The 19,114-nt window shown below is 44.0% G+C and overlaps 1 protein-coding gene across 1 annotated transcript; it reads right to left on the bottom strand.

Annotated features, from left to right (window-relative positions):
* Positions 1-24: 24 nt before the first annotated feature.
* On the bottom strand, positions 25-16,824 carry ivns1abpa (influenza virus NS1A binding protein a). The gene is made up of 15 exons (XM_080015564.1): positions 16,670-16,824; positions 11,765-12,053; positions 11,331-11,465; positions 9,976-10,145; positions 9,534-9,609; positions 9,172-9,345; positions 6,496-6,621; positions 4,935-5,045; positions 4,246-4,387; positions 3,693-3,917; positions 3,330-3,451; positions 2,956-3,082; positions 1,630-1,761; positions 1,351-1,524; positions 25-1,262 (listed from the first exon to the last, which is right to left on the bottom strand). The coding sequence occupies exons 3-15, from the start codon at positions 11,445-11,447 to the stop codon at positions 1,000-1,002; spliced, it is 1,959 nt and encodes a 652-aa protein (XP_079871690.1). The 5' UTR covers positions 11,448-11,465; positions 11,765-12,053; positions 16,670-16,824; the 3' UTR covers positions 25-999.
* Positions 16,825-19,114: the final 2,290 nt, after the last annotated feature.

Raw genomic sequence — 19,114 nt, forward strand, 5'->3', positions numbered from 1 at the left:
CTGAGAAAAAGGGAAAGAGACAAATTTCAGGTTGATGGTTTATTAGTTTAGAAATAAGTTGTTACAAATGCGATACAATATTCTAACCTTTGTCAAGAGAATTTATGCGAATGTCTGACTTTTAAAAACACTCAAGAAAAAAAATAATAATAATAGGATCTTCAGTAATCTGCATCTCTACATTAGTGAATTAGTTAACTCATGGTTACAAAAGATTTGGTTAGCAGAAGCACATTAGCATGGTTGTTGTGCGCATATGTGGCATATAAAAGAAAAGGTTACCAAAACTGGCACAGATGTAACTTAATAACTCAGCTGTCATGCACGTCCGCTACTCAAATGTTCTATTGGTAAATCAGCAGTGTATAAAAAAATATAAAAAAGGCCATCATTTAAGATTTATGAAGCTATCCAGCTTTAGCTTAAAATGACAATGCCGTGACAGGTGTTTCTCCACTCACACTTTGAGTAAGGCTTTAAACCATAGATGTTTAAATAATTGAGCAAAATTACTGTTTTGAGAAAAAAAATAATAATAATCAGTCTAGAACTCAACATAACGTTTCCAGTACATCACCACTCCAGACTGCAACCTCGCAGGTGACTCAGTAGCTCACTTCTCTGAAAACCCTTATAAACAACCTGAAATCTTAAAAAAAAAAAAAAAAAAGTTGGCATTCAACAAAATTGAGGAAAAACAATATATATACATAAAACAGAAAATATTGTATGCAATATGCAAAGGCGTCATGTTGCTTTGGGCAACCCTCCCACCCCACCCCTCCCAGTATAAGCCGGTCTTCACTGAAGACCCCTCATTCTTAAAAGCCCTGGTGACCCCAACCACCCACCCACCCCTTTCCCTACCGTTACGTCCGCTCACACAGAACATCACAAAACACGATTACGTCACTAAGCCTGTTAGTTTGGGGGGAGAAAAAAAAAATATTTAAACGAGGTGCCCAAATGAAAACCACCGCCGAGTTCCCGTCTCGCCCCTCAGTCCGAGGGGGGGGAGAGGGCCTCTGCGCAGTCGTTCCACTCGTCCGTCTCGGGGTTGTACACCTCCATGGTGTTGAGGAAGTCGTTCCCGTCAAAGCCGCCCACAGCGCAGATCAGCTCTCCCAGCAGCGCCACGCCCGCATTGCTGCGGGCCGACGTCATGCTGCTCAGCATTCTCCACTCGTTGCGGGCGGGGTCGTAGACCTCCACGCAACGCAGCGCACGGGAGCCGTCAAAGCCGCCCACCACGTACAGTTTGCCTGCACAGGGAGAAAAGGTCGTCATCAGCGACTTAAGACTCGCGCGCCAATGACTGCACCGTCACCCCTCACGTTTCTCTGCTTTTACCTGCGTAAACGGCCACGCCGGCGCCCCTGCGAGCCACGTTCATGGGGGCGATCAGGGTCCAGGTGTTGTTCTCGGGGTTGAAGCGCTCCACGGTGTTCAGGCAGTTCCACGACTCAGCCCCGCCGATCACATACATGAAGCTGTCCAGCTCGCACACCGCTGCCTGGTGCCGCCCTGGAGACGATGTTTTTGATACGAAATGTTCACTTTACTACGACTGTTTCCTCTCGTGCAGATGGAGCAAACCGGAAAACGGAGCATTGTTTAGCAGACACGTACTGATGTTGAGCGGGGTGCAGTTGGTCCAGTCCTTGGTCACGGGGTCAAAGGCATCGCAGTTCTTCAGGCCCTTCTGCCCGCAGGGGTCTGACCCTCCCACAACATACAGCTTGTTGTTCAAGGAGCAGACACCTTGGGACAAAACATGGAGGGTTAACGCCAGATCACTTGTGCTTCCCCGACCACACCACGGAGGAGCAGCGAGCACTAGGGATGGGAGGATATAAGAGTTGATCTTTTTTTGCGATAAAAACTCTCGATAATTTAATTGCGATTCGTTTCCATTATAATGGTGAATATCCTGACGAGTGAGTTGAAAAAGCTGTCTAGCTTACTAATGTGCCGTCCTGTGGATTTCCTGATTTTGTATTGCCATTTGTTAACATCCTTTTTTAGTTGCAACTCTGCCACAATGCCAGTTGGATTTATTTAAAGAACAGGCTTGCAATGTTGCTATTTTTGTTTTATTTATCCTTTGTTTATGCAAGGAGACCTTATCATTTATGATTATCTTAAATAAGATTGTTTGTTTTTTGCATTCATTCTGCTGTCCTGGCTGTACCCCTGTCTGTGTGATCTGAAAACAAAATAAGTTATTCATTTACAACACATAACTAACTGAACCATGTGAATACTTGGATATCAGGTTGATAGGTAGATTATTTTTATTAATGGGTCCTTGATTGTCCCTAAAAAGGATGTTTACAAAAATAAAAATAAATCAGTACTTTTTGCACAACTTGCTGTTCTCTAACAAGGAGCTGAACGGCAAAATTCACAACAGGTGTTTGATCCATGAATGGACCAATACATTTCCTGGTTCAATTAGAATTGGTATTTAAACAGTCCTCTTCATCATGCTGTTCACATTTTGACATGACGTGACCCTTCAAGAAGAGTGGGGAGCCAGGCCTCAGCAGACAATAAGTCGACTTGTGAACAGCATGAGACATCGTTGTCAAGCTGTAATTGATGCTCAAGGGCACATGACAAGTTATTGAGACATTGACATTTTTTGTTGTGGTATAGCCACCACTGTTGTTGGCTTTTGTTTCAATAAATTGTTTGAGATGAGGTAATCACCATTGCAGCTTCTACTTAAATGCCCTACTTTCAGGATATAATATCACTGTAGCGTGAACTTTTTACATTTTGTCAGTTTTGAGTGTGTGTGTATATATATATATATATATATATATATAAAAATAATAGAGAGATTTGTCCTATGATACAATAAAATATGTGTTTCTTAACACAAAGTTAAGGTAAAGTGGTTCCAGTATGTTTTAGTGCCTTTTTAAGATCCTACGCCTTCTGAGCACTGACCTGCGTTGCAGCGGTTGGTCCTGAGCTCCGGCACCTGAGACCACTCGGCAGTGTGTGGATTGTACGACTCCCCACAGCTCAGCTCATCCGAGTGGCCGTTGGAACCGCCCATCACGTACAGCTGGTCCTAATGGGGCGAGAGGAGACGGTTCAGTCCCCATTCCCCAAATACCGAGGAACACCTAACAGTCCCACATGCTGACTGAAGAACTTGCCGACACGAGCAAAACAGCCTGTGGTTATTCTTGGCAAAGCTTGTACAAATTTCCTCAAATCACGTCCAACATTTGTCCACTGGCTAATGGACATTTGAGAGGACATGCATGGTGTCCTCGAGTCAGCAGGTTTTCGGGGACAAACAAACAGAGCAGTACCATGAGCACAGCCATCTGGAAACGAGCCCTGGGAGTCCGCATGGGGGCTATGAAGGTCCAGCGGTCCTCTTTGGGGTCGTAACACTCCACAGTCCTCAGACACTCCTCTCTGTTGTATCCTCCTGAAGGGACATACGGTTGTGTCATTGACAAGTTCCTCTAAAGACTAAATTTTGCTGACTTGAAAAACCCTCGCAGGTACGCAATTACTGATCTCAAGTTTTCAATACAAAAAAAACAAACAAACAAAAAAAACCCCCAAAAAAACCCCTGAGATTTTCCATTTAGCTCTGCCAATTACAAGGAACCATCTGTTGAACATTAAAGTATTTCGCTGAACTTCTCCCCCGGTCTAGTGCCGACCTGCTGCGATGAATCTGCCGTTCAGGGCGGCGGTGCCCAGGCCGGAGCGGGCGTAGTGCATGGGTGAGAGTGGGCGCTCCTCCAGCTCCTCGGGCTGGGCCTCGAAGCTGAGGCTCTTCATCAGGCAGGGGGTGGCAGAGGGGGAGGTCTGGGGGCTGCTGCGGCCATGCAAGAAGATCACACAAAGCACGCCATCCAGCACGGCCAGACACAGGTAGGTGTTATCTGGAGGGGGAGACGTGGGTTAGTAAAGGAGGGAGGCAAGATGACTGTGGCCTTTAAACTGGCAACTGACACATTTTAACAGTATATTAAAAAAAAAAAAAAAAAAAAGGAACAAACTCTTAAGATGTTGCTGCCTTTAGGGAAACATTTGTTCTCACAGACACTCACACACTATGTTTATAGTGTGTACTTGATATGCTCTCTTTTCTGCGGTCCCCTTTTTGCTGCTGGAACAATGTAAATTTCCCCGTTGTGGGACTAATAAAGGACACACACACACACACACACACACACACATACACATACACATACACACACACACACTTACTGGTGGTCTTCTCAGAGGCAATGTACTTCCACTCTCTCCTGGTGCTCTGTTTGGGGGTGTTTGCTGCTTGGTTGGAGGGCGACAGGCTTCCCGTCGAGCTGCAGCTCAGCTGTCTCTGGGTGCTCTCCCGTGGGGGCTTCTTCTGCAAGAGCACAGCGCAGCTACAGACACGCAGCTAGCACCAGCACAAGTCTGACAGCGGCCGACGCACTCTCAGACCCCCACCCCTCCCCCCCGCCTACGGTGTCCAGCTAGCAGACTGTTCTGGGAACGCTGGACGGAAGGGGACAAGGGCCAGAACACCACAACACGCCAACAAATCGGACACAAAGCCGAGGCCCACATTGGGATCATTGGCCTTAAAGGCGCATTGTTGTCTGATTGTATGTTTCACAGAAAAGACATACAAGTGGGAGTTTCACACAAATCCCTAAATATGTTTTACTGTCATATCAGCAGAACAGCCCTGCTTTTGAAGCTCTAGGTCAGAGCCAGGTACTAGGTTTACTAGTGGCCGGGGTGGGGCCACACGTGGCCGGGGTGGGGTCACACGTGACCGGGGTGGGGACACACGTGACCGGGGTGGGGACACACGTGGCCGGGGTGGGGCTACACGTGGCCGGGCTGGGGCTACACGTGGCCGGGCTGGGGCTACGTGACGTCGAGGTCAGGCACGAGCTGCTCTGTACCTGCACAAACTGTAGGTGGTCCTCCTCGCCACCAAACACCTCAGTGTGCCCCTCAATCACCAGCCCTCCATCCACCAGCTTGTGGTCAGCTGAGTAGTACAGCGTTTGAACCTGCAAGACACACAGCGACAACAACACATCCATGTGGCTGTCTCCATGGCAACACACTGAGCCTCCAGCGCGGAGGGGGAGAGGGGAGGGAGGACAGTGTTAGAGGGTGGGGGAGGGGAAGGAAATCCACCATCTTCTCTCGTTCAGTCCAAGGGCTTCTTTTAGAGATTTAAAAAAAAATGTAAAACACACTGTTGGTGCTGCACGAAGAGGGTTAAATGTTGGGATTCTTTCGCTAGTCCGCCATTTGCCTTTTGTACCAGAGCTCCAATTCTGTCGTGTCTAAAAAAAAAAGGAGGCGGCAGGTGGATGATCGACAGCATCTGGAAACATCTTCATCAAGTGAATGAAGGAGAGATAAGGAGGGAAGGGCAGTGTGGAGCCCTCCTTTCAGGCTCGTCAAATCATCCGACACCAGAATAAAACCTGACAGCGACAGCAGCACCGTGTGAACCGGGCGCCAAAGCTTGCATTTCTCACTGCCAGATATTTCAACAAAAATTTCATAAACGCATTTTTTTTTTTTTTTTAATTTTGGCTTCTGAAAAGAAATATGAAATAAAAGGTGTGTTAGAAATGTTTTTTGCTGTTGCAAACCTTTCCCCTGCACCATTTGTGTAGTAAAAATGTGTGTGGATGCATTTAGAAATACCTTTCTCACAGCCATGTGAGTAAAGCTGCTGATGTGCAGATGGGTGCATCTACATGAACATGTATTGGTATATCCAATCCTATCCTAAGGCAGAGTGCATTAATAATGTGCCCAAACGCACGCAAAGGAGAATGTTTGGGATGTTTTCTTTTAATTGTATGAATAGGACGCCTGTTGGGTCTGTTTATGTGCAGGGGCAGATGGGAGCGCAGTGTTGCTCGGCTGCAGAGAAGCAGGAATGCTTCTCTCCTCTCTTTGCTCTCTGACTCATTACCCTGGTGGCTCAGTCCTGGTTCCTCAGTCTGGTCTCCTGCTGCTGCTAATACTCCTAGGAGAGATAAATCAATGGGGGGGAGTGGCTATTAGTTCGGAAGTGACAAACACACATGCGCACACACAAACCTGCTTAAAAAATAAAAAATAAAATAAAAAATAAAACCATCGGTATCTTGGCAGTAAAAAAGGGAACGGACCACTAAGAGGAGAGCGCTACAAAAACTGAACTGGGGTTGTGTGTGAACCAACCACGTACCCAAAAGACGAGTGGAAAGGAAAACAAAAAACAAGAGCAAAACAGCAGCTCTTTTTCTGCTCACCTCTAATCTGTCGTATCGTTCAGGGGTACAGAGAGTCTTACTGCGAAAAACCTCAACAAATCAGAGAAAGGAAAAAGAACAGTCCTGACACAGCACCATGGCAACAGCATGCCACCTTCAGTTCGGCCCTCTCAATGACTTCTTGACGTCAAACACAGGAGGGGGAGGGGGGGGGGGGGCAATTGTGGACCCTGGTACTGACCTCCTCCATCAGTCGTTCCAGTTGGTCTCCATTTTCCCACAGGCTGCGCTGGACCCAGTTGAGCACCTTGGAGTAGAGCTTGCCATTGCTGGGCAGGGTCAGGTTGTCTTCTAGCATTACTTCTAACTGGATTGCAACAAAGGAAGGGACAAGGGACAAGAATTAGGCCAACAGTATAAGTAGTATTTGGAATTCATGTTCAACGTTGATATTTATGTCCTGCGGATAAAGACAGAAAGAACTACTTTACTTGGCTGTGCTGATACTGTGCTGGCCTACAGATACCATGTGGGACATTCTTTACTAGTGGTCGACCAATTAATCGGGCCGATATCTGAGCATTTTGAGATAATCGGCATTGGCCGATGCCTGTGCTCACAAAGCCGATAAACTAAAAATGTCTGCAGACTAGTGTTGTCAAAATGATCCATTTCTCAATACATAAATTCTGAATATATGAAACTGTTCAATACTTTTTTTCTGCACTATCGATAAACCGGTAGCAGCAGCACCTTCTCGCTCCCTCTTCCCTACGACAGCTAGTTGACACATACACCGCTGCAGTGCCCACATAGCCCCGCCTCCTCCCACTCACTCAGTGCTGTCTTCTTCTCGTCACTTGTATCATTTGCTCCGGTTTGTCATGATGTTAGCTCATTAAAGAGGGCAAGTTGAGAGCCTCTGCGGCCCAAAGAAAACAAAACCGCTTTTGACACGTGAAGAAAACAGCAGGAGGTGAACGTGAGAAGGACTCAGCTCCGATTAGTGGAGTCTTTCTCTTCCAAACAGCAGTGTGCATTCACGTGGTGGTTTTCCTGTGTTTTTATTTTAGATCTATTTATTTTCGTGTGTTTCCTACTTGTATGAAACATTTTTATTTTAATTGTTTTTTTTTTTTTTAAAACACAACTGAGTTAAGCGACTGTCCCGTTCCATCCCGTTAAAAAGAAAGACCTGTGTCTCCCTCCACTGCGTCACGCACATCTCCCGGTTTCTTTCCGTTACTAAGGAACCTAATTTAGTAAAATTATCCACCTGCTGCTGGATGTTTTTGTGTAAATACTTTAATTTTAAATAACAAATCCTGCACTTCTGTAATGGGAGACTCAATTTCCCAACCCTGACCAAACTTAAATGACGCCATTTATTATAATAATATTTTTTTTATAGTTTCAAATTATTTAATATTTATTTTTCATTGTTAATTTCATTCATTATTTTATTCTATTTTTTTTTTTTGTTTAACAAAGTTTCGTTTTTTGATTACCTGTGGACATCTAAGTAAAACTCAGACACCAACTCAAACAAATCTTTAAAAACAAAGCAAAATTAATACCAATTGTCCGTGAAGAAATGCAGCCGATGGAAATGTAAGCATTCAAAAAGTGATTCTGCTGCTTCTTTCTTAAAGAAAAAAAGAAAAAAGTATAGACTGTGGGCTGCGGCACACAATTCGCTGTGCGTTTCTCCAAATAAAACCCATAAAGAAAATCTTGTGTTTTTATTGTAGATGTATTTATTTATTTTAATTCCTGACATTTATATGAAACTAAAAGTCTTGGAGCACAGCAACCAAAGTCAGAACAAACTTGTAGAACTAATATGAGTGAAGATTCAGCAGCTGGATAGCATATTTATCGCCTCAAATTTCTTCAGAAACAGATTTTGGTGGAGTGAAATGAGTGAAGGGTACAGTAAATACAGTGAAACCTGAAAGCCATGCTCAACGATATGAGTCACAGAATTTCGGGCCAGGCAGGTTGGCCCCCATAGAGGTATATAGTGTAGAGGTATGTTAGAATGGCTAGAACGTATAATTTGAGCGGTATTTTCAGCAACAAACTTCAAAAACAGGTTTTGGGGACCTCAGAGACCTATATTAATTTGTGTAAGAAGGCACAAACTAGGTCCGCTTTAAGCAAAAAGAGACAATGAGTCTCAGAAGATCAGAAGATAACACTAGTGTTAAATAAATGTGCATTTAAGTTCAGGCAGTTTGCATAATTTCTTCTTATTAAATTGTTGCATTTTAATCAGAAGAAATTTAAAAAAAATATATATATATATATATATCGCAACAGCCATTGAAAAACCTATATCGGTCGACCACTATTCTTTACCAAACCAAATATGCACACCAGTTGTAATGGCAATTATTAGCATGAAAGGCCAATTGAGATAGACATTTCCAAATGGCCTCTATAATTTAAGGACCATGTGATATAGAAATTGCAACACTTTGCCATCAGCATGCCATGTATCCTTCAATGTTTTTGTCTTGGGCCAACTATCAGCTGTCAGTGGTCAATACATTTCCCCAACAAGGATCAATACAGTGATCAGTGGCTTTCAGGGACGCTTATGATCAGGATTCAGCTGAGTCTGAAAAACCCAAACTCCTCACTAGTCCACCGCTTTAAATGACTTTTCAGTCGGCTTTGCCTTAAAAAAAGTGACACAAAAATAACAGCTACATAAGCGTCGATAATTTTACAGTAAGAGTTCAAGTAAAAAATACAATTAAGTGCATGTAACTCAATGGAGGACCTCGAAAGCTAGCTCACTGCAATACAAAATAGTGCAAAAAAATTCAAAATAGTGTCAGTTCATTCATCCCTTTAGTGCTGAAAATCAATAAATAATAGTTGCTGAACAACAGTATCTAGGCATATCCACCTTGAGGCGGGGGAGTTTAAGGAAGTCGTCCTGTTCCGACACATCCAGAAGGTGATCCTGGATATAGGCGTCCACCTTGGCCAAGACACGGTTGTCTCCCATAGAGCTGGCAAAGTTGCGGAAGCAAATGGCGTTCTGGGAATCCATCTTGGATAACAAGTAGTCCCCACAAATCTGAGCAATGAAGGAGGGTGGTTAAGTTTGGCAAACAACCGGTTCATTCTCCAACTTGACTCAAAAATTGTGGAGAAGATTTATTTTTTTTTTTTTTTGCACAATTATGTTCATTATTGTGTTCAAAATGAGAAAACCTTACAATAATATTGGAATACCGGACAAAGAAAAGATTGTTTAAATCTCACCTGCTTGACTCTGTCCATCTTAAACCGTTTCGCCGCAGAGTAAACCTCCTTAACCAGCTCTTTGTCTGCCTTCAATCTAGAGCCGTGAAAGAAAAAAATATTTTTTCTCAAATGCAGCTCAAACCATGAATGACAAGGAAACAAAGTAACGTCTATAGAGAATTCCATAGCGGCCGAGGGCTAAATGAACACACCTTAAGACACAAAATGAAGCACCTTAAGAAGCCAGGGAAGCCTGGTACTTTGGACATAGGCTTGTACATAAAACAAATTAAGCATTTCTACAGTGAAGTTAAATACAAAACAGTAGACCTTTCAATATCTCTGGAATACAATTAGGACAAAAGATGGTCACCATTGTCAAACACAGCAGGTGAAGAGCAGAGCGTCAACAGGGAGATAATACCACGAGGAGGTAATACTACGAGGAGATAATACTGACTGAGCAGTGTAGGCGTAGTTGAGGAGGATCTCCACAGCAGCCGGGTTCAAGTCCTCAAAGGTGACGTGAGAGACACCATGGGGCTCGATATCGCTGTTAAAGATCTCAAACAGGTAGGGGCTGCAGCAAGCCAGCACAGCACGGTGAGCCATGAGCTCGTGACCGCAAACCTAAACAAAAAGGATCCAGACGAGAGGTTGCTTACACATGAGTCATAATGGTGACAAAACACAATGGTTAATCATGTGACAAATAATCTCTTTAACTTGAGAAGGGCTTACAGTTTCTAAAAGGGAAAAAAATCTATTTAAAAAAAAAAAAAAAAAAAAAAAAAACTAGCTTTGAGACATTTTCTTTTCTTAACCTCAGCTTTGTCTCCCAACTCCCTTACTATTAATAATGAAAGCATGACAGCAGCTTCTGGGATGTGTCGGGTGGAGATAAAGCTCTTCAGGTTATGTTCTTGTCAGGGACGCATTATGTGTTTGAGGCGGCTCACATCTCACTAGTATTCAGTGACTCAGTAGCTTCCAGGAGAAAGTGTGAAGTTATTAGCGAGTCAAACCCCGACTTTAGGTTTCAGCAGAATTTCTGTTATCCTGTAATGACCGGTTTTTGACCAAGAAAATCTGTCAGACGTATTTAAATCTCTCTGGTCATTATGTATGGTGAAAATAATTCCCTCTAAGCACAATTTGAATTAGTGCTGCGATAATTATCGACATTTTTTTTCTTCCCATGTCTAAATAAAAAGTAGACTAATCATTTTGATTGGAAAAATTCCGCAGATCTGTTCATTTCCACGTTCCGCAAGTTGCAACGGAGAGCCAATCAGTTTGGACGATTGGAAGGTAACCTTTCACCTCTAACCGATCACGTTTGTCGATATAGAAATAAGCCCAGGACACACACACACACCTCTGAGAAGCCGAAAGCTATAATGTGACAACAGGGACACATACATCCATAGTTTAGCGGCTTTTATTTAAATTATTTTTAAGTTACGACCAAAAGCAGACGGCAAATATCCATTGTGTAAAATATGTAACAACACCCAACTTTTAAATATTCAATAAAAAAAATATTGTAAATCTACATGCCTTCATGAATTAATTATTTATATAGCCTGCCTATCAATTGTTTTTAAGCTCAATAAATACAGGTAATATTTGACCGGAATCGCTCCCATTTGTTAGGGACGTTGAAATCTTCCAGGACACGTGGACTGGCAGCAATATTTTCCAACGGAAACTCTGGGTTTGAGGTGTGGCAGATGGGAAAGAAAAGTAGGCCAACGGACTGCAAAACGGTGAAAAGGTTTCCTTGTTTTGTTCAAGGTGAGAATGGCGTCATACCTGCAGTCTGACATCACAGAACTGTCCACTCTTTCTAAGGGCGTTCATCTTGGCCACAGTGGAGTCCAAGAAACTCTCGTCTTCAAAAATCAAATAGCCGTTTGGAATCATCTTCATTGATTTTGGGTTCAAAGCCTGAAATATAATCATGCTAAGGTTAGTTTCAGTTAGTTAGCTAGGCAGGAATTAGGTTAGGTATTATGTTTGGTTTAGTAACTATTGTGCATAATCTCCAGGTGCGTTGCAAAGACATTTCACTGCATATATGTATGAACGTATGTATATGTATATATATCTGACAAATAAACCTCTTGAATCTTGAAATGCTTTGCTGGTTATCATTACACTATATTCATGACTTCTCCACTTGCCAACATGCTGAATGTAAAATGTAATGTGTGAATAGAAAATGCATGCATTAGTCTTGACCTTACCTAATTGAGAAATCCACGTAAAACCAGGAAATGTTACTGTTGAGGTCAAGGCAAAAGGCGAAGCAGACAGAGACCACGAGGGAACCCAAGTCTTCTTCACCGGATGAAGGATGGGAAGAAGTCAGAAGCAATGCCAGTTGACTGGATGGGCTTCAGCAGGGGAGGGGGGCGGCTGGGGGGGGCAGCCAAATCAACACAAACTATCAGGCTTGAAGCGACTGTAATCAAGTCCTTGGGAACCCGTTGGCTATAGAGTTGTACTTTTTCTGTGTTGGTCGTACATTATAACCTAGGAGAAAAAAAAAGAAGAAAAACGATGCGTTTCAGTCATGTTGGTCTGATCCGCCTAAAGGCAACTGGTCATTTGAAATTAATGCTCTGCGGTACGGCAACTGCTGTTGAGCATGAGTCACTTCCACCTGTTAAAATCCAAAAACAGCCTTCCTCATAGGACAGCCTGGATGGAACGTTAGCCCTCCCCTCCTCCCACCGCACTCCTTTAACGTCCCTTCACCGAGCAGCTCAGCTCAGAAAATAGCTCAGACTCTCTACCCAAGCAGTTACACGGAGCATATCTAATGTAAGCATGGAAATTTCACTTAACCACCGAGGTTACAATAATAAAAGAAAAGAAAGAAAACTTGTTCTCGGGAATGTCATGTGCCTAATGTAATTTTCTCTAGTTACAGGCCCTGCACTGTTAAGCCTCCCACCCCTCTAGCCTTGCTGGCCTCCACACCTGCTGCCACGTGCCACCAGCGCTGGGACAAAACCGTCTAATCAGACTCACACTCCAGGCGCTGCTTCCACTCGCACCACGTCAAAGACACATCCCCGCGGCTAGCAGTTCCCGACAGAGCCCCTTTCATTCTCCAATGTTCGTCCTAGAGTTCATTACACAATTTTTCCCATGAGGGAAAATTCTAGAACGTGGTAGTAAGAACTGCATTGCCGTGAATGTTCTGGGGGCTGGACCAAACAGAGAGTTTGGAATTTTCAGTTTGGTCCAGTTTAGAGACTGACTCTGGCAGTTTGGTCCGGCTGTGGCCGGCAAACCGTTTTCCGGTAGCTAATCTTAAGTACGTGAGATTTACTGGATTACTCTACTGCTCCAGATGCCGCCACAAAGCTGCTTTTAACAGGGCTCGCAAAAAGCATAACCTGAATCTTGGTCATTGAGTTTCATTTGTTCAGTGGCTGGTGAAGTAACATGATGAATCCAGTGGTTTCACAATATACGGTTCTTGTATACCGACCAAAAGTTGAAACACCTTGCTGAAACACACTGATTTATAAGACGTGTCATCTTTGCTGCTGTTTTCTACATCTAGGAGGCCAGTTTTTTGTAGTCAACGCTGTAAATATTCACAATTTACAGAGTGCAACAGACTAGTTTCACTGCTGCACAAAGACCAGTCTTACCACAAGCACCCATTATCTCACTTAGCTGTGGGGAAGCATGTGTAATTAGAGCCAACTTCCCATCTTATGTTCCTGCCAGGTATAGAGAAACATCAAACTGTCATCCTAAATACTGAGGCAAAAACTAAACGCAAGTCCTCTACAAAACTGTTACTGTAGATACCTCGTGTATGGATGCTTTTAGTTTATAAAAAGTAAAAAGCAGTATTAAAGACAACTATAGGAACACAGTGGAGGTGGTGATCAAAATCCTCAGCCCGGTATTTTACTGAAGCCCATGCATCCCTTTGTTCACAATTTAACACCACATGGAGTCTCACAGCATCTGGGGGATGGAACAAAATGTACCAGAAAGGCTTGGTGGATACAGCAGTCTGTGGTGAAAATATGAATAACCATGAAAAATTAATTGCTTTTCTATGAAAAAGAACAGTGCACCACATGATCCGCCCAAAGCCAGTTAAGTGCCGTTTCTATTGCAGGGCGTGTCCTCAACCCAGACTCCCACCAAGTGTAGTCTTTATCCAGATGTGTGAACAGTGGATGACCATACTACGCTGCTCGGTGAAATGTGCCAAAATGGTTTCACTAGATTAAGCAGAAGCATGCTCGAGAATAGAGCTGCATTGTGCGATAATGTACAGCATGTAGTCCGTGCAGACGTGGGTGAATTGACCTAGTTTTGTGGCATTATGCAACATTTGGAAAGGGACTCCTAACCAGTCTGCCCGCTCTCCCTCTCTAGCCATTAAAGCCACCTCTCAGCATCGTATATATAGGCTTATATGTATCCACTTGATTACTCTGGAAAAATAAGTCCTCTATTAACAGAAAAAATGGAATTTCTGAAATCTTGCGTTACAGACTGTGCAATGCTGATATTGTCAATAATAGGAATTTATGAATAAATAAGTGTTCTCTCCAACAGGTTGGCCTTGAAAACAACATGGCCGGAAAAATAACACTGTCAGTCTGCCCTGTATTCAATCAGCAGCACTCGAGGCCATAACTGGCACAGCCTGCCTCCAAACCTTCCTTCACTGAGTGCTTGCCAAGCGTGTTTAATCACTAGTGTCGTCACAGGAACCGCAAGCGGAAACTACAAAAAAAAAAAAAAAAAAAAAAAAAAAAAGGAAAGATGTTGAGACTGGTTGATGATACATCTATTGGAACACAGACCAGGGCAGATGTGCAAGATAGGCGCATGAACATATGGGCATTCACATGGAAACAAAATGAGACAAAGAACAATAACAAAAGGGAAAAAACCAGCATCTTTGTTGGAGGGTGGTTCAATATACTGTGTTCTCTCCACGTTTCCATTTGATTTGTCAAGCTCAAATGTGCTGGCGCACCACTGAACACTCAAAGAACCCCCTGGTGCCAGAAAGAGGAAGTACCAATTACACCGATGAGGCTTTCAACAGAGACATGCGGTAGAAGAAGTGTTAAGGTATTAAAACAAACAAAACAAAAAAAGAAAAACTGTGTGAGTAAGTGAGTAGTATGACAGCCAAAGAACAGTATTTCTCACCCATTACAGGAAGGAATTGCAGGGCACATGACAGCCCACTGGCTCTTAAGTCACCGTTTCCACACCCTAAATTTCAAAATTCATACCCTGTTCCTTAATGTAGCGCCAAGAAAGAGTCCAAAAAAAATATTGTGTAATAAACTGTAATAATTTAGTATCCTCATAATAATTTCGACCTAGTCACCCACAGTTACCATGCCGTATTATTGAACACATTTATTCATACTGTACAGAAACGGCCCAATTATATCTATACTCACAGCCAATACTAGCAACACTTAGCCCCTGCCATAGCCTTGTAATGTATCCTGTGCCTAATTCCACATTTGGAATATTCTTGTGTGTGTTTTAGACTAGATGCTTTTCTATGCCAATTGTCTGTACTACAATGCAGCAGCCCCTTACCAAGACAAACCTTTTGTATATGAAAATGTACCAGGCCGAATGAACAGATTCTGATCATCGACACCACACAGATGAATATAGCCAAGGACTGTAACAAAAAAAATCGGATCACCAGGCAACACCGCGGCTCTGCTGTTTTTGAAGTATTTCTTTTAAATGGCTACGAAGTGGGGACACATGTTGGGCGCGATTGCCTAATCTGTGATTGGGCAATCGACAGGCCATCGCGTCTCCTATTGGTCGAAGGGGGCTGTCAATCGCTTTCCCTGCGATAACCCGATCCGAGCCCGTGGGTCACAAGGGCCCCGTAGACCCCCGCCCGCACCATTATAATGACACCCATCACGGCGGGTGACACCAGCTGGTCACGGCAGGTTGGACTCTTTACCGCCCACAGATTCGGTTCTGGACGAGTCGCTCGGTTAAACGAAGCCCGCCGTTAGACCGTCCGCCCCATTCGTTCGTTAGATTCGGTTGGAATGACGCCCGCTGAGCGGGGGAGGACAGCCGGGAGATTCGGCTCGGTTCCTCAAAATGTATTTCGGCGAAAGAAATTCTCGGAAATGCATTCATTTTGGCAGAGAAAGGAAAGGTGTGAAACGCAAAAACAAGGTTCTTCAACGGGATTCTGTTGGAGCGTGAAAATCGGTCACATTTAATGTGAACGACGCCAAACGCCGTGGCCTCTTGCTGAGCCTCGGCCTGAATTAAGAACTCGTGAATATTTTTCCGTTTGTCGCCCGAAGACCCATTAGCCCGCCCACTGTTCTCCTGCCGGAGCGAGTCCCGCCGCGGGGAGTCAATTAAAAGATCGGTCCGCTACGAACGGGCCGGGTCGACCGCGATTCCCTCGTCACTCGCCCCAGCATGGAGGACCAGGTCGGCTGGCTAGCTTAGCGGGCTAACGGCTAGGGCGGTCAGTCATGCCGTGCCGTGCCAATCCGCTTCCTAAGATCACCTGTGATTTCACCCGGAAAACCACGAGGAAAAAAAAAATCCACCCGATTTAATTTCAAGCGGTCTTATTAATAATAATAAAATAATAATAATAATAATAATACAGCTTGGCATCTGCTTGGATGTCCTTGTCCACCGGCAGCGAGGAAAGCGCTGACATTGCGCATCCAATTAACCGGCTGAAGCCATTTCATCTCATCCATTAGATATATCTCCTGGTATAGATTCTTGTGTGATGTTCAATGCAGACAAACATGAAATCCGATGTCAAATCCCCCGGTGCTGACATAACGACAGGATATTGTATATTCCCCAATTTTCTATGTGCAGTTGCCATGTTTTATTCGTATTACTGCATCAGCACACCACGTGTTTTCATGTGTACCGCTGCCAACACCGCAACCTCTCTCCAGGGTATGAATCGGGAGTTAATTAAAATTAGAATGTTGATCTAATACACCAGTTATTAATCATTTCAACCTACATAACGTCTGGCGTTATGTAGGTTATGTAGCGGGTATATTCCCTTGCCGCCTTTTTTTTTTTTTTTAATCTTTTTTTTTTACATAACAACGAAGAACCCTTACCTGAGGCGTTGTACAGCAGACGATATTAGACATATTTATAGCGAATTCAGAGTCGGGTGGTTTCGAGTTAAGGCGAAGAATAAGAGGCGAGGCGGCTGTGGTCGCGGCTGGTTCTGCTGGGAGGTGTGGTCGCTCTGTACGTGCTGCTCTCTCCGTCGACGGGACCGCTCTGGCGGGGCGCGCCGCCGACCGAAGCGGTACCCCGTCGGGTGACGTCACAGGCAGAGGAGGGGGGGGGGGGGCGTGTCGGAGAACCCGCCCACTTCCCTCAGCCGCTCGAGTCCGGGAGGCGGAGGGTAAAAAAAACAAAACCCCCAAAAAAAACAACAAACAAAAAAAACAATCCGACCTCCTATTAGGGAACGCGCGAAGGAACGGCCATTTCATTTGGAATATCCGGAGCCGATCGCCCGGGCCCGGGTTTATCGAGACAACAAAACGAAGTTCCCCTTCTGTGGGTGTTTATTTGAAAGCACTTGTAACTCTGATCCAAAGTACTCGGTATCTTTGTGATAAGTTACGTCATATCGTCACATGTTTTTGATATTTATTTGATATGTCACGTCAGCATACGTTCCGTTGCTTCTAGAAGGCACAAGCTTACCAAACAAACTCGATTGTATTGCAGGCATCCTTGTTTCCCCGCACAGAGCCCATGGAACGCTATTATCTCAGAAGCGGGGACTTCGATTTGAACGCAGACCCCCACACACTATAGTCAATAAGCGTTATCCTATTGTTACTATGGCAACAACAGCAAAGATAATAGGCCTAACAATAATAATGGGCCTAATAGGAATACATATACATTTAATAATCATCATAATCATAATAATCATAGTAATACATCCCAGGTACTAGTTCAACCCTCCACAACCCAGGTGCTAGTTTTACCCTCCATATCCCAGGTACTATTTCAACACATTTAGATCTGATAATACAACACAGACAATCAATACTAATATATAATTCTAGAATCCAGAGTCGCGGTTGTGGCACCGCCCCTAGCGGTCGCCTGCGCGAGCGCCTCTGTGTCGATAACGCACATTTTATTATCTTTGGAACTTATTGTGCATAATCTCTTGCGTTGCAATGACATTTCACTGCATATATGTATGAACGTATGTATATGTATGTGACAAATAAACCTCTTGAATCTACTCAATACTACTACTACTGAAGTCGGAAACACCAGTTTCTGAGTTGCATTGGAACGCAGCGTTTCACGACTAGCTGCTAGCGCATAGAACAGCTGCTTGCATCACCTTGTGACCTGTCCTGCGGTGTCAGTGGAAGACGAGTCAAATGTGAAGTACAACAACTTGACAGGGTAGTCATGCTTATAACTAAGCAACTCACCAAAAATGCTATATATTAATAAAAATAAAATAACCCCTCAAAATAGTCAAAATCATTCCCTACCCCTGCATTGATGGATGCTGATTGCTTCTGTCTCCTCATATTATATTGTAATGACTGTACAAAATCATGCTTTTGTTACACAAATGGTCTCTGGTAAAAAAAAAATTTAAAAAAACATTGCTGATTGATGCCATCGGGCCAAAATGCTAAAGAACAAGCAGAATTTTATCAGCATCACCATTTGAAAACATACACCACAAAGCACCAAAAATATACCCTTTAATCCCTTGGTCAAATGTGTCTGTTTGTCGTAGTTTCTATTGTTTGCCAAAAACGCACATATGTTTGTCCAACCCGCCAGCTGTTTGTCGGATGAAAACGGACAGATTTTAATTAGCATTTGGTGTGGACTCAAACGTTGTTCTCAATTCTACAGGCGAGACGTCCAAGCATGTCTTGAGTCGCACGATCCCTTAGTCATTTGGCTACGGGATTGCCGGAGCCAGCTCAGCTTGTTCTCTCACAGGCCGAAGTTGTCGAAGGGGGAGGACTCATTCACCTGTCTTGACAGGTAAGAGTTCACTACCACCTTAGTACGTCGGTAATTAGATTAGCGGATGAGAGTCGGTTTCATTCATGAGCAGTGCAGCAGCCGGAGCGCTGGCCCTTGGAGCTTCGTGCTCCTCTAGTGTCTCCAGCCTTAAACTGTGTCCGTGCACGGTGTCGGCAGAAGTGTGTCATTCACTTTTCAGTGCTTTTGTTTCCCCCCTCTTGTCAAACATTGACATTGGGAAGACAGTGTTGTGCCCGAGTTCCCAAAGTAGTTTTCCACTGTGTTAAGAAGTGTGGCCATAACAACCCCAGCCAGGGGGCCCAGTCAGCACGACAGCGGCTCTGCCCAGCACACCGAGTTCATCAACACAGATTATTCTGTGCAAAACAGCCCCGCGACCCGCATTAAGCACCAGAGGTGTTGTCATTCCACCATCCTGGGGGTGACATTCTCTCTCCACGGTGGGAAAATATTTATTGTTTTTGTCAGTGTTTTGAGGATTGAATTTCTCGTTGGCAAGGATCTGAACA

The sequence above is a fragment of the Zeus faber genome (genome assembly GCF_960531495.2).
Source record: "Zeus faber genome assembly, chromosome: 1".
In the NCBI taxonomy this organism is placed as follows: Eukaryota; Metazoa; Chordata; class Actinopteri; order Zeiformes; family Zeidae; genus Zeus; species Zeus faber.

Coding starts and splice junctions, on each gene's coding strand:
- ivns1abpa (XM_080015564.1), bottom strand. CDS start 11,447: ATGAAGATGATTCCAAACGGCTATTTGATTTTTGAAGACGAGAGTTTC. Junction 4,388..4,934: donor ACCACCTACAGTTTGTGCAG/GTACAGAGCAGC, acceptor GTGCTCTTGCAG/AAGAAGCCCCCACGGGAGAG. Junction 3,083..3,329: donor TCCAGATGGCTGTGCTCATG/GTACTGCTCTGT, acceptor TCGCCCCATTAG/GACCAGCTGTACGTGATGGG.